The sequence below is a fragment of the Fukomys damarensis genome, unplaced genomic scaffold, assembly GCF_012274545.1.
Source record: "Fukomys damarensis isolate Sample0158 unplaced genomic scaffold, DMR_v1.0_HiC HiC_scaffold_35, whole genome shotgun sequence".
Lineage (NCBI taxonomy): Eukaryota > Metazoa > Chordata > Mammalia > Rodentia > Bathyergidae > Fukomys > Fukomys damarensis.
The window spans coordinates 41,381,940-41,396,130 of record NW_022900947.1 but is presented as its reverse complement, the minus strand read 5'-3'; the positions used below and the strand labels follow the sequence as shown (position 1 = coordinate 41,396,130).

Below are 14,191 nucleotides of genomic sequence, written 5' to 3'. Positions count from 1 at the left end.
TTCTGCTGATGAAGGAATTTCATGGAATTCATTCAAATAATGAATACTTACTGAGCATCTGCTAAGTGCCAGGCAGCCCTTGAAGCACAGCTGTGGTAAAGCAATAAACAAAACTCTCCACCTTCGTGGAGTTTATATTCTAGTGGATGAAACAGTAAGTAATCAGTACAAGGAAGTAACATGCATAGTAGGTTAGACAGGGGTATGTGTAGAGGGGCAAAGTAAGGAAAGGCTTATAGCACCAGGCGGGGAATTTTTGTGTGTGCATTTCCTTCTATATGTGTGTACTTCAGTTTTAAACAGAGCAGACAAGGAAGGCTTTATTCAGTATGAGACATTTGAGCCATAACCTACAAGAACTGAAGAGCTAGGTCTTAAAGATATCTTGGTGTAAGCGTCTGTTTGGAATTTATTTTACGTTCATAAACATCCATGAGAAATATTTGTTAATAGTATAATTAGAAATCAGGAAGGACGGCTTCGGAGGAGAGCAGTTAAAAGAGCTAAAATTAGAAAGTAGGCCAAACAAAGGCTGAGGTGGGGACGTGACAAGTTACAAATATTCTGAAGATCATAAACACCTTGGAGAGCAGGGTGAGATCAGTGGAAGTCACCACCAACCCTGAAAAGGGTTAGATGCAGCATTCTACATTTAACAGGAAAAATTCAAATTAATGTTCAAGAAGGGCTATGTTTTGATAAAATGAATTTGCTGCAGACTACTAGGAAAAGAAAGACTTAAGTGTTTTTTTTTTTTCCTGTGTTACAGTGAAATTCTTAATCAGTTTTTTGCCCTGAAGTTTAAAGCTTTACACAGCACTCAGAGCCTCAGGACCTTAGATGTGTCTGCTGGATAACCCAGGTGTACTCTCCCAAGAGGAAGGAAAGAAATAGGGTCTTACTGGGTTGTCCCAAAGAGAGAAACCTTTGACCCTCCTGGGAAGTTATGATTTATTATTTTTGGTACTGGGGATTGAATTAGGGACCTTGTGCTTGCAAGGCAGGAGGTAGAACCATTGAGCTAAATCCCTGGCCCTAGTTTTGATTTTTAAAGGCCAGAACTCACCAGTGAGTCAGGAAGACAATGGGCATCCCAGTGGGAGGGTGGGGAGTGGGACTCTAATTTCTTTTGCATCTACCATGTGGTGTTGGGCTTATTGGCCTAAAAAGGGTGGCTTTGAAGTTGTGGGGAAAGTAGGAAGTGCTGTCTGATTTTGGAATCCCAGTTTTGCTCAGTTGTGTGAGACAATGTGCCTCATCTGTGGGAGAGTGATACAGAGACCCAGGGTGTGGGGTGGGTGGGATCAGTACTGCCCAACTTTTGTGACCACTCCTACTCTGATTTAAGATTCTCATCTAAACTTCCCATTCATTCCTAATGTTCTTCAGGATTCTTATTCTCTGACACATTTATCCTGTTGGAGTTTAGATGAGAGTTATGTTGGCAAATATGGTAACTGTTTGAGCAGTGAGAAGTTAGATGAAGTTAGGGGAGACAAAGAAAGGAGAAACCGAGAAACTGAAAAGGATAGAAGATTTACAGCTGGGGCAAGTTCCATTTTACTTTCCAGGGCACTAGAGAATCAGCCGTAAAACTAACACTTCAGAAAAAGGACGAGCTCCACCTAGAGCTGCCTGTGAGGACCAGTCCAGTTTGAGTTCTGTATGGAATAGGGAAACCAACTAAGCCCTCCAGACCAATGAGAGCCTCTTGTTTCTGATTCCCACAACTTCATTCAAAACAAATCCATTGTGGGACCATCTTCGAGTAAAACATTTTTAACCTTACATGGTATCCTATAAAAGAGATGTGTGGATGTGACCAGAAACACATTTTTTAATTGTGTCCTCCCGAAGTCTATTTATGACTCCGCCATCATACTATAACTTAATGATTTAACTCCGGAGGCTGAGGCCCTTTATGGAATAAGCAGATGTGTGTCTCAATGAAACTCACAGACTTTTTTCCTGAAGTGTTGATAAAAGATACTAACACAGTCCTTGTTAATCAGTTGGTTCTCTGATGTGGAATTTTTTTGGAAGCATGAGGTCACAACAGATGTACAAGAGATCAGCTGTGCTGAAACCTAATACACACATGGTTCTGTTTGTAGTGTATCCACAGGGACCTGGCAGCACGGAATATCCTCTTGTCAGAGAAGAACGTGGTCAAAATCTGTGACTTTGGCTTGGCTCGGGACATCTATAAAGATCCAGATTATGTTAGAAAAGGAGATGTAAGTTTCAGAGATGAGTCTGTGATCGGTTATGTTGCAGAACTGAAACTCAGGACATGTGTTTGGGAACAAAGCATTTTTTTCCTTTAAATATTTGCTAATTTGGGTTCTTATCCCTTATCTTCCACTCTCTTAGGCCCGCCTCCCTTTGAAATGGATGGCCCCAGAAACAATTTTTGACAGAGTGTACACAATTCAGAGTGATGTGTGGTCTTTTGGTGTTTTGCTGTGGGAAATATTTTCCTTAGGTGAGTCACTTCTCTTTGTCCCTCTGTCCAGATTCCACATAGGATGGTACAGGTTGATGACCTCCACTATGTCTTTTCCTGTCCTGTATTTCACCACAGAAAGTAGCTTTTCTTGGCAACTTTGGATTGCAAAATCTGGAAGGAAAAAACAGATACACAGATAATGAGGATGTGCGAGAATCAGGCTGAGGACTTTTTATAAAAGAAAATGAAATCACATAATGTCCCTTTCTTGTTTTATTCTAGGTGCTTCTCCATATCCTGGGGTAAAGATCGATGAAGAATTTTGTAGGCGATTAAAAGAAGGAACTAGAATGAGGGCCCCTGATTATACCACACCAGAAATGTAAGATTTTTTTAAAAAAAACCCTTTTTTTCCTCTGTCTTTTTTCACAAATTCTTCTTGCCTTGACAGCTTTCTGTTACTGATACTTCCTTTATCGTCTAGTTTGTGTCCTTCTTTCCCTTGAAGCCTCCTTGGCAATTTCAAGCACAGAGTGACTGTTTCTTGACGCAATAATCCTTGCTTATCCTTACCAAGTTTCTGGTTTGTATTAGATGGTAACATCCTCGTACTTGAACTTCCCAGTGTAGAGCTCTGTGTATGTCTCTCTAGCTTCAGGGTGCATGGTTGCTCTTTATAAATGTGTACCACCCAAGTGTGTATTTTGAGCATCAGATCCAAGAGGATAGAGGCAGTTAATGAGATCATTGTTTTGCTTTTCCAGGTACCAGACCATGCTTGACTGCTGGCATGAGGAGCCCAATCAGAGACCCACATTTTCTGAGTTGGTGGAGCACTTGGGAAACCTTCTACAGGCTAATGCTCAGCAGGTTTGTAAGCCTCCATCTGAGAAGCTTCTCCAAAGAGTATAAGGACTGAGTATAAGGACTCTTACTGCTTGAATCCTCTCCTGGCCACCATGCTGTCCTCTTGGCCACTGAAGAAAGAGCCAAAATCTTCCAGATCTGAGCAAACAATGCTTTGCTAAAGATGAAATCAGTTCATAGTCCGGCAGCAGACCAGTCTTACTAATGACTACTTATCTTTTTGTTCAGATGCTCTTCTAAAGTTAAAAAAAAAATTGGTCGATCCACAGAATATCAATAATGGAAGAAATTTCTAGGAATTTTAAAATAAATTTTATAGGAAAAAATATAACTGAACTATGTAAAATCAATGTTTTTCCTCTCCTTGGTAAAATCTCAGGCCTCTATTAATTGTTCCATCACATAAAGTTATACCCGTTACCATTAGCAAGTTAATCTCAGTCAGCACTTTTACTACACTGGGGACCACTTTCTTCGTTCTTTCTCTTTCAACAGCTAGGGAATCATGGGTCAAATCTGTTTTTATCAGTAAACCTTCTAGACATTTAAATTTGTCAAATTATCCTTTCTTTTTTTTTCTTAAAAAAATATTGTTAAATTGTGCCACCTTTTCTCAAAAGGCTCATTTAAAAAAATAATTTATTGCTTTTCTTTAGACTGTCATCTATTTCCTCCATTGCCTTGAAATGCAGAGGTAACATCAGGTGCTATGACCTTCTAGGGGCCTGGCTCCTGTGGAGGGGACTTTGGGAAAAATAGTTTCTTGCTCCATGGATCTCTGCATGTTCAGTTGTTTCCTCTGGGACCATAGCCTCCTTGGTCTTCATAGGAAGCACACTTCTCTGTGGTCTCCTTTTCCACCTTGTTTTATCTTAGCTTCTCTAATTTGCCTTCATACACACATCCCTTTCAAGTGCCCTTTTGTTTTTGACACACTTTTTCATATTGTCTCGAGGACTTATGTTCAGGTTCGAAAGCAATACACTCCATAGCCAAGAAGACTCTGTGGTCTTTGTTTTTATAAAGAGGCCCTTGAAGGACAGAAGCCATAACAATAGCACTTGGTGTTTATTGTTTCAGGATGGCAAAGACTACATTGTTCTTCCAATATCAGAGACTTTGAGCATGGAAGAGGATTCTGGACTCTCTCTGCCTACCTCACCTGTTTCCTGTATGGAGGAAGAGGAAGTGTGCGACCCCAAATTCCATTATGACAACACAGCAGGAATCAGGTACTGTATATGGCCAACATCCCTTTGGGGGCTTCAAGGTCTTCTCAGGGAGGGGCAGTGGGGAGGGAAGACATTTTGTAAAGCTGCCACATGCCACTTCCACCTAACTTGAGCCCTGACACGTGTATAGAGGGTGATGATCCTTGAGAGGTCTGGGTAGATGAGCTGCATCTGAGTAGATGGGCTGCTTCCCATCTGTAGCTCTCGTTGCTGCCACAATTTTTCTTTTAAGCATTCTCCACCCTGCAGCTGCAAATAGCTGGAATGCCACAGTTAGTTAATCTCCAGAAAAACAGGCCAATTTTTACCAAGACATCTGTATTTAAATCATGCCCCTGTGCACTTTTATTAATATGAATTAAATGGCTTTGGGGAGATTCAGGAAGGAAGAGTTCTATGCACATATGAAAACACGCTTAGGGCTCTGTGGTAAGGACACAGCATGCCACAGAGTTGTGCCCTGAACTAGCCTGGACCTTGAGACTCAGAAGCCCCTCCCAAGTCTGATCTTCCGCATTTTATTTGCATAATGGGACATCTGGGCTTATTTGAAACTCAGGCACTGCAGTGCTGTAGTGATCTGTAAAGGAAGCTTACTTTTTTCTCCCACACACCTGTGCATAAGGAAAGAGTGACCTGATTTTTTGCAACATGGCATTGAGATCATCTTTCCTATGCCTGGGGCTTCTTTGCTTTGCTTTGGTTCTTTTCCTCCTCTTGCTGTCCACCCCGCATCACAGGTCTGGTCTGCCTTCCCTAGAGTGCTGAGGCTGCAAGAAAGGGTGAGGCGCTTTCTCCTACGTCTGGCCCTTGGCCAGGGTGCCACAGAACCATGCAGGCTGAGACACTGGGCAATTGCCCCACAGAAAACTGCGGGATGAGAGAAGAAAGCAAGCTTAGAATGTTAAGTGCCAACAGGCAAGCTTTGTCAGGAGTATTCCAGTGTTTTGGAAGAACTTTTCTATATATTAGCAGATTTTTGCCCCTGTGAGAATTCTAGTTAGGCTAGGTAGAAACCGATCTATCTTGGGTGCAGATGGTGAATGTGAAGCTCTGCTGGATTGCCTGGGGCAGTAAAGTGTGGTAGGTAAAGATCCCAGGCATTAACATTAGATAGAACTGGGTGAGGTTTCCTAGTCTGTCTTTTAGCAACTGTATGACAAGTTGCAAATCATCTGACCTCTCTCTGTTTATCTGTGAAGTGAGACAAGGCCACTGGTGCTGTCTGAAAATGCCTCTTTGAAAAATTATGTAATATTAATGTATGTCCAAGTGGCTGGCAATTGAGAGCACCTACTGAAGGAGAGCCACTGAGTGAGTTGCTCACAGTTACATCCCTGAGATGAAACCCATTCCACCAATGCCTAACTCCAGGCTCTCTTCTCTGGTACAGAGGTGGGGCCTCAGAGAGAAGAGGAGTCACGAGATAAAACCACACACAGTTCCACCCTCATGTTTGTAAATTCCTTGTTCAAGTTCACCTGGCCTCCTAGCACGATCGTTACTCCTGCAGCACTCTCATTGCCATGTCCGTAATCAGAGAACCATTTGCTCATGAGCTCTACCCCTCATATTTCTGGGGCCAAGTAGTGATGATCCAAGCCGGCAGCCCTTTGGCTCATTTGGGGCTTTGCATATGGTGCTGAGAAGGAGATGAAGTTCTGTTTGTGTAACGGCAGTGCCAGACATGACTACAGATCTCAAACGAGCCTGGTAACATTTACCCCCAGAAGTGTGGACAAAAGTGACACCACACTCTCAGAGCAGACCTGGCTCCTGTCTTCTATCTGGGAATTTTGAATTGGTCTTTCCAGTCTAGTTTCTTTTTTAGCCAGCCATAAATTGAAAAATAAAGTAAGAATTGGAACCTTTTGTCTGTATCCCTTCCTAACTCTCCCTGCTTTCTCCCCCTTTTTAATAAAAATAAAACTCACGAACACCTACCTTGTCATCACCTGGGTTAAAAGAGAGGCAGAGGAGGCATCAGCACCCTGCACACTTCATTGTGGGGCTGAACTGTGCTTCTGCCTCTGTGGGAATAATGCAGTGTTCCAGGGCTACCTCTCAGGGGATGTTTTCTATCCCCTGTCAGATCCCCAGCCAGGTAGAAAAGCTGATTCTTTCTCTCTTGTTTCTTCCTTATAATTTTCAACTCCATTTCATCACAGAGTTGGACAGAGACTTCTCTGTGGGAGCCAGCCTCATGATTTGTTTCCCCTTCAAACTATTTTACAAACATTTGTTCTGCATTTATTTAGAGAAAAAGCTGCAAAGTGTGAGGGGAAGGACGGCTCAGGTCTAGACTTCGCTTTGTCTTTGATTTTCCCTGTGGGTTGACACTGGCTCCAGGTTTGCTTGCTTCCCATAAGAAAACACATACCCACTGGACTTGTCTCTCTTCAAGGGCAGTTTGGGGACCATCTGTGATTGCTTTATTATTTCCTTTGGGTATTTCATCTCCTACTCCAAGCAGCTTATCAAATATTTCTTTGCAGTTCTCTTCCAGAGAAAGGCTTTGGCACATAGCATTTTCTTCATTTGGTTCATTGCTAATGGTAATTAAGTGCCCCTTGTAGAATGATGCTAGGGACAGCGTGCTGGCTAGGTGTTCCCAGATCTCACTCTGTAATTAGATTGCTTGAAGTGGGACTATCCTTTCTCCACCTTTCATCTCTTCCATCCCCCACACTTCTGCACCACAAGGTCAGTGCACACAGGGGAACAAGAACACTGCTGTGGGCATACAAGTTTCCTTTAAGGACTTGAACAATAATGGCAGTTCCTCTCTTCTTTTTCCTCTTGATACTCTTGCAAGGGAGTCAGTTTGGGTAAAAGAAAAACAGGGACCCTGCCTGTGCTTTTGGGGTTTGCAAAGCTAAGTTTGAGTTCCAGTTCTACAATTTATTGGCCATTTTCTCCCTGAGTCTTGGCTTCCTCATCTCCATATGGAATGTAGTTTGAAATCTTGTATTGTAGTATGGTGAGAACAGATGCAACGATAGCTGTGAAAATGCTTCATCAACTGTGAAGGACCATGTCACTTTTTATATTATTGGGTGCAGCATTCAAGGAGCTGCATTAGTGCCCAAGCCACTGGCTGTGGTTGGCTCTGTGTCCAGATATCCTTGGAATCTATCTATTCTCCAAACCTCATGGATACTCCCTTTCCAGTCATATGGCCCTTCTTTCTTCTGGATAAATGTAATGTCCCCCCATTGGTCTCACTGACCTTGGTCTAACCTGTCTCAGACCAGAGTCAACTTTCTAAAGAGCTGCCTGCCCTTATCAGTTCCATGCCAATATCCTTCAGTGTGTCCTCATTGCTTTCAAAATAATGATCCAAATATTCTAGTTGTGTAACTTTAGATAAATTTCTATGCTTCAGTTTCTTCATTTGAAAAGCTGGCATGTTAATACCCACTAGTGGAAAGGAAATACCCTGTAAACATGCCTTAAGATGATCCTTGAAGAGATTCAGCACAGTATCTGACATATGATGAATTCTCAATGAGGTCTCCTGAATTAGTGAAGGGATGAATGATTGACTATAGTAAGAGTAGTTTTTGACGGCCACTACTTTAGGGGCTGGAATTAGGAAAAAATGGGCTTTGGTTGCTCCCTGTATATCGTGTCCTGTTTCTTATGGATTTTGCTAAGTGAAGATGTCATTGGTAACACTCATTTTCTCCTCCATGAGGGAAGGAACCAGCACCCAGGAGAAGGGAGTGAAACTCAGCTTTCCTTCTTCCCCTTTGGTCCTGAACCTATGCAACATGTTTCAGATGGCTGATTGTGATCATGAGTAGGCTGGGATCAGAGTGAAGAGCATGCTAGCGATCCCTGTGGGCCCTTCTTGTGAAAGGAACTCCCCTTTCTCCACTTGGGAGGGAAGTAATTTTGCTAGGATGGCTCAAGCTTACCCAAAGCTATGTGTCAGGAAGCCTGACACAAAGCTTGTGTCAGGAAATGAATATCCTCCAGAGAAGTCTGACAAGTTTCACTCTGTACACTCTTAACTTAGAAAAAAAGAAAACAAGCTGTGGTTAGTAGAGCATTACTCTTCCTAGGAGCACCAAGCCCCTCATTTGCCCTGTATTCATCTTCCCAGTAGCCTTGTGGACTAGATAGAAATATCTGTTGCCAATACAATTTTTAATGGGGCAGTAGAGGCACAGAATTATTTGTGGCTTCCTCAAGTCTATAGAGTCAACGATAGAATATCTTGAGATTCTCGAGTTACTGCTTTTTCCTGAGACAGGTAACTCTGGGGGCTAAAAAGGGGACTGTGAGACTCAGTCTGCCTTCCCTTCTGCATGCTATACCTGTATTACACATGGGAGGAGGAGGTTGTCTTCAGATCATTGCTGGGTTGGTCTTCTTTAGGGAGGCTTACAGGTGTTTTCTCCACTCTGGTTGATCTGTGAGCCTTATCCACAACACCTTTATAGGAGATGGCCAGAAAGATGTGAGACACCTGGTGATACACCTGGAGCTCAGTGGAAAACTTGAATACAGTCAAGAGGGCAAGGAGAGGCATCTGACCACCTAGTTTGCTGTTGTTGTCTTCAGTCCAGCCCTGGACCTCAGAAGCATGATTCAAAAGACAGGACCTCCTCTACACTCTTCAGTTATATTATACTTTTAAATAGACTTTTACAGGAAATTAAGCCTTCAGTATGCGCTAGCAAAGAGAGACGTTTTTGTTTTGTTTTTCTTTTTCCAGAGGATGTTTTGAAGGTTGTTATTAAACTTGTGGTTGAAAGATAATGAACTTAGGTATCACTTGTGGTATCTGCAGCCAAATATACCACCACTCAAATATAAATATTTGTTCTTTTGCAGTCAGTATCTGCAGAACAGTAAGCGAAAGAGCCGGCCAGTGAGTGTAAAAACATTTGAAGATATCCCATTGGAAGAACCAGAAGTAAAAGTGATCCCAGATGTAAGTACATCTTTTAAAAATAGTCTTAGAAATAATACCAAGGATGAAATACAAGCTACATAAATATTAGTCTAAGAATTAGAGTCTTGGGGCCTCATTATATGGCTGTCCTTGAGGGTATGTGCTGTTCGGTCAATATGGAACTGGGGCTTTGGTTTTACCATTAAAAAAAGCCCTGTCCAAGGTTCAGGATAGTTTAGTTTTGCACCCTATTTCACTAGCATTTTGTGTAGAGAGGGTTGGAGACAGGCATCCTCAGCTTCTTTGTGCGTTGCGTTTTCTCCTTGGCCTAGGTTTACTCCTAGGAAGTAGTCACTTCCTTTGGTACCATGCAGAACTGTCAACTATGATCTCTTTATCTTCCTCATTAGGACATCACAGTGTATTGTTTGATAGATTGGTTAAGAAATCAATTTAATTAAATAGCTGGTCAGTGTCTAGACTCAGTTAACTGTGCCATCCTCTTGTCTCCTAAAAAGGACAACCAGACGGACAGTGGTATGGTGCTTGCATCAGAAGAGTTGAAAACTTTGGAAGACAGAACCAAATTAGCTCCATCTTTTAGGTAAGATTTAGATAAATTATAAAAACAATTTTCAACAGGCATTTTTAAAAGCAACTTGGGACTTTTATTGTAGGTGCTCTTTTCCCTTTTAGTGTCACTAAAAGTGGGGAAATTAGCATCCTGAAGTAGCAATGCAACTTAGAATTGAAACAAATCAAACAATGAGAGTGACAAGTCTAAAAAAAATTCAGAAATAAATTAGAGGGTTTGGTCAATTTCAGTGATCAAGTGTGTGAATGCGTGGGAGTTTCTGAGCATACTTACTGTGGTGAGTAGTTTATCTGGTACTGGCCAAATAACAAAGAGGTCATTGGATGTGATCCCTAAGGCTGTTGATAAGATTAAAATCTTTGTGAACTCTAAAGAATTCTCAAACTGGTAATTAAATTGGTACATCTGTGCTTAAGAAGTGTGGCATGTAAATAAATATCTATTTAGCCAAGATACTGAAATGTCATTGTCTGAGTTATTAAGTACTTAATAGTAGGAAAAGTATTAAATTTTTTTAGAGTACACTCTCCCTCATATGGCTTAGTAGGAATTTGTTAGTTTTCAATAGGTATGCCCACTTTAAACATAAAAAAATTTATAAAAATCTATATGAGAATGTTAGGAAAAGTAGCTATTTATTTGCTGGAGTTTTCATTCTAGGTAAGAGTAGAAAAGATTTTTGATCTTCATGTAGTTTAGCTGTTACATAAAATGGGAATACCCATGGGCTTTTGAATGATGCCTGTGCAGTAATAACTACAATAAAAGTACCATTGTATTATTTTACTGACAATAGAAAATTGAGAGCTAATCACATGTTTTATCCATTGATTCAAAACATATTTATTCAGCAACTACTGTGTGTCAGGCACCATGCCATTGCTTAAGACACTTAAACTAATTTTACAGGGATTAGATTGAAAGAAAGAATTGTATTTCTAGTTCTTTGAAATAATTTTTAAACCATATGTGAACACAGGGTTAATAAAATCCTTTTTTTGCAGTTTTTAACATGAATAATTTGGTAAAACATCCACAAAGGAGAAAAGACACCTTAGAATGGCCTGAGAAAGTGTAAATCCTTGAGTTTTAGACCAACACCGCCTGCATTTCTAATTTTGATGTGATTACTATGCCATTGAAAACAGTCTCCTGTTGCTGCTGAGTGATCTGGTCCTCAATCCATCCAAGGAATGTGGTTTTGATGAATAAAAAGCAGTTTTTGACATGTCTGGCTCGATTGAACACACACACTTCAAGTTATTCAAGTTTAAAGTTGCTTAAGAACTTCATGTACACCCCACCCTGCTTGTAGCCCCCTAATTGACACAGTTGGGTAGGCACAGTGAGCTCTCAGAACATCCCGATTTCCTTGAATGCCATGAAAGGGCCGTTGGCTCCCATCACAGTATACAAACTTGTCAATCTGCAAGGCCATAAAAATGTTCCATGGGTCGAGGCTTTGCATCGGTCAGCAGAGCTGCCTTTCATCTCATCCCAGGCTTTAATGACTTGGACCTGAATAAGAGGACTTATCTGCAACCACTAATTTGTGCTGGTACCTGAAAATAGACATTGTCTATGTAAACCTGATATGCTGATTAGCAATTGGGAGAGATAGGGGGCTGTGTCTCCAGGGAGATTACTGCCCACTTGGATCTGGGAATGGGTTTGGGGTGAAAAGCCAAACAACTGCCTTCTCTTCCAACTCACTGAGCTGCTGTTGCTTCCACAGCGGAATGACGCCCAGCAAAAGCAGGGAGTCTGTGGCATCTGAAGGCTCCAACCAGACCAGCGGCTACCAGTCAGGGTATCACTCAGATGACACAGACACCACTGTGTACTCCAGCGAGGAGGCAGAACTTTTAAAGCTGGTGGAGGCTGCACAGCAGCCTGACTCTGGGACTGCATTGAGCTCTCCTCCTGTTTAAAAGGAGGTACCCACATGCTCCACTCCTGGAAATCACATGAGAGGTGCTGCTCCGATTTTCAAGTGTTGTTCTTTCCACCATCAGGAAGTAGCCACATTTGATTTTCATTTCAGAAAAAGAACCTCAGACTGCAGGGAGCCAGTCCTCTAGGCATTTCCTGAGAAGATGCTTGTGACCCAAGAATGTGTTTGTGTCTTCTCCCAGTGTTGACCTTACTGTTTTTTTCATTCGTTCAGAAAACCTGTATAATGTGCCCTCCTGTGGGTCCTGCCATGGGTTAGAACAAAAGACGTTCAAGAAATGGTTCCTTTCCCAAAGAAGTAGCCATACCCGGGGAGTGGACACCTCTGTAAGACAAGAAGGTGAACTGGGCAATGTAAGTGCTTGAGGTGTTGAAGATGAGAAAGATTATAGGGCTGAGTCCCCTAAGAGGCTCTGGTGAGGATATGAGTGGCGAGCCAAGTCTCAAGTGTGGGATCTGGACTGAGAGAAAGGAAGGCACAAGCTCACTTGGAGAGAGCCCTGGAGCCTGCAGATGTATTGTGCCGCTGGCTCCGGAGAGGTGGGCACATGGCCTGTTAGGAAATGTAAAGACTGCAGATGCCGTTTCTGGTTTTAGAAGGTTGCGTGCTCTTTGCATTGGGCTAAAGTCGAGTTCCTTGGGCTTTTTCCGACTCCTAATGAGAGTTCCTTCCGGACCCTTACGTGTCTCCTGGCTGAGCCCCAGGAAGGAAATGATACAGCTCTGGCTCCTTGTCTCCCAGGCTGATCCTTTATTCAGAACACCACAAAGAAAGGACATTCAGCCCGAGGCTCCCTGTCGTGTTGCAGAGCTCCGACTGTCCACATCAGCTTTTGGTTTCTTCTGGATGGATCCCCTCATAACTGTCCTGGTGGGAGGTGTCTGAGACCTAAACCATAGTGCAGCATCATGCTGTGGTAGCACAACTTCAGGAAGGATTGTACTTTTTGTTCCTCCCCTCACCACCAACCCAACTGTCACCTCCAACCCAAGTCAGTGTTGCAGTTTCTCAGCCTCTGCACTCCAGAAAACGTGATTTGGTCTCTTTACTCTCTGAATATTAACCAGGTTTAAAAATTACCTTATAGCCAAAGTAGTAACAACGTCCATTGTATTATTTAGACTTTTAACATAGAAAGCTATTTCTACTGGTTTTTGCCCTGGTTTTCTCCTTTTCTCAAAAAAGAAAAATGTATTTTTCAGTTGGTACCATAGTGTGAGATGCTGGGAACAATGGCTATAAAACATACTATGGCACATATATTTATAGTCTGTGATGTAGAACAAATGTAATATATTAAAACCTTATATTATGTATAACAATCTTTGTACTATTCACATTTTGTATCAGTATTATGTAGCATAACAAAGGTTGGAATGCTTTCAGCAGCTGATGTCATTTTATTTAAAAATTCAAAAAACTTGAAGGAATCTTTGAACAAGGTGGTATTACTGTATCAGTTCCCTCTTTACGAAAATGGAGGAGGAGGAGGAAGAATCGGACATAATTATGGTTGATCTTCGGTTTTACTTGTTCTCTTATTTCTTCTTATAAAGAATGTTTTCATAAAATGCTTATATACCTTATAAACAATAAATGTATTCAGAGTAAAAAATGTAATGGTACATTATTACAACTTTCTTTTCACTACCACTGTGTAATTACTTCTTCCTCTTTTTCCTTTATACACATAATTCACACACAAACATGTTCATGTCATATTGTGAGCACTTTTGAGATATTTAACACATGACTGAGAGATACCTGATTCTTTAGCCCTCCAGTGAACCTCATGCCTGTTAGAACAGACCACCACAACACTGACAGGCTAGATGTCCTGTGACAAGTGCTGGGAGCAAGGATTGCCCAGGGAAGCAGGGAGCAGATGTATGGGCTCCAATATTTTACTCTATTCACAGAGTCAGAACATCACAGCCATCATTGCTGTTTGGAGTGATTGCTTTTGCCTGAATTCAGTGAATCCAATTACATGACAAATCATTGGTACTGATAAGTGACCCTACCTTTTGTGGGTTTTCTTTTTGTGTGCATGTGTGTGTGTGGGGGGTTTCTTAAACATAAGATTTTGAAATATTTATCTCACCAAACATACCTATCTTACTTTTCAAAGTGATTTCTAGGTTTCTTATAAGGAAGTTTTTTCCATTTCTAAAATCACTCCCACATTTTC

The 14,191-nt window shown here is 41.6% G+C and overlaps 1 protein-coding gene across 2 annotated transcripts in view; it reads left to right on the top strand.

Moving 5' to 3' along the window:
- The window catches only part of Kdr (kinase insert domain receptor), a 44,498-nt gene extending 31,371 nt beyond the window's left edge, over positions 1-13,127 (top strand). Inside the window, exons 23-30 of one of the 2 annotated variants that reach the window (XM_010640272.1) lie at positions 2,115-2,237; positions 2,374-2,485; positions 2,732-2,831; positions 3,214-3,319; positions 4,397-4,548; positions 9,391-9,490; positions 9,970-10,055; positions 11,782-13,127. In XM_010640272.1, coding sequence (XP_010638574.1) covers positions 2,115-2,237; positions 2,374-2,485; positions 2,732-2,831; positions 3,214-3,319; positions 4,397-4,548; positions 9,391-9,490; positions 9,970-10,055; positions 11,782-11,977 — 975 coding nt within the window. In that variant the 3' untranslated portion in view covers positions 11,978-13,127. Of the gene's footprint in view, positions 1-2,114; positions 2,238-2,373; positions 2,486-2,731; positions 2,832-3,213; positions 3,320-4,396; positions 4,549-9,390; positions 9,491-9,969; positions 10,056-11,050 lie in introns of both variants that reach the window. The other variant, XM_010640271.2, reaches the window with a different exon arrangement.
- The last annotated feature ends 1,064 nt before the right edge of the window (positions 13,128-14,191 follow it).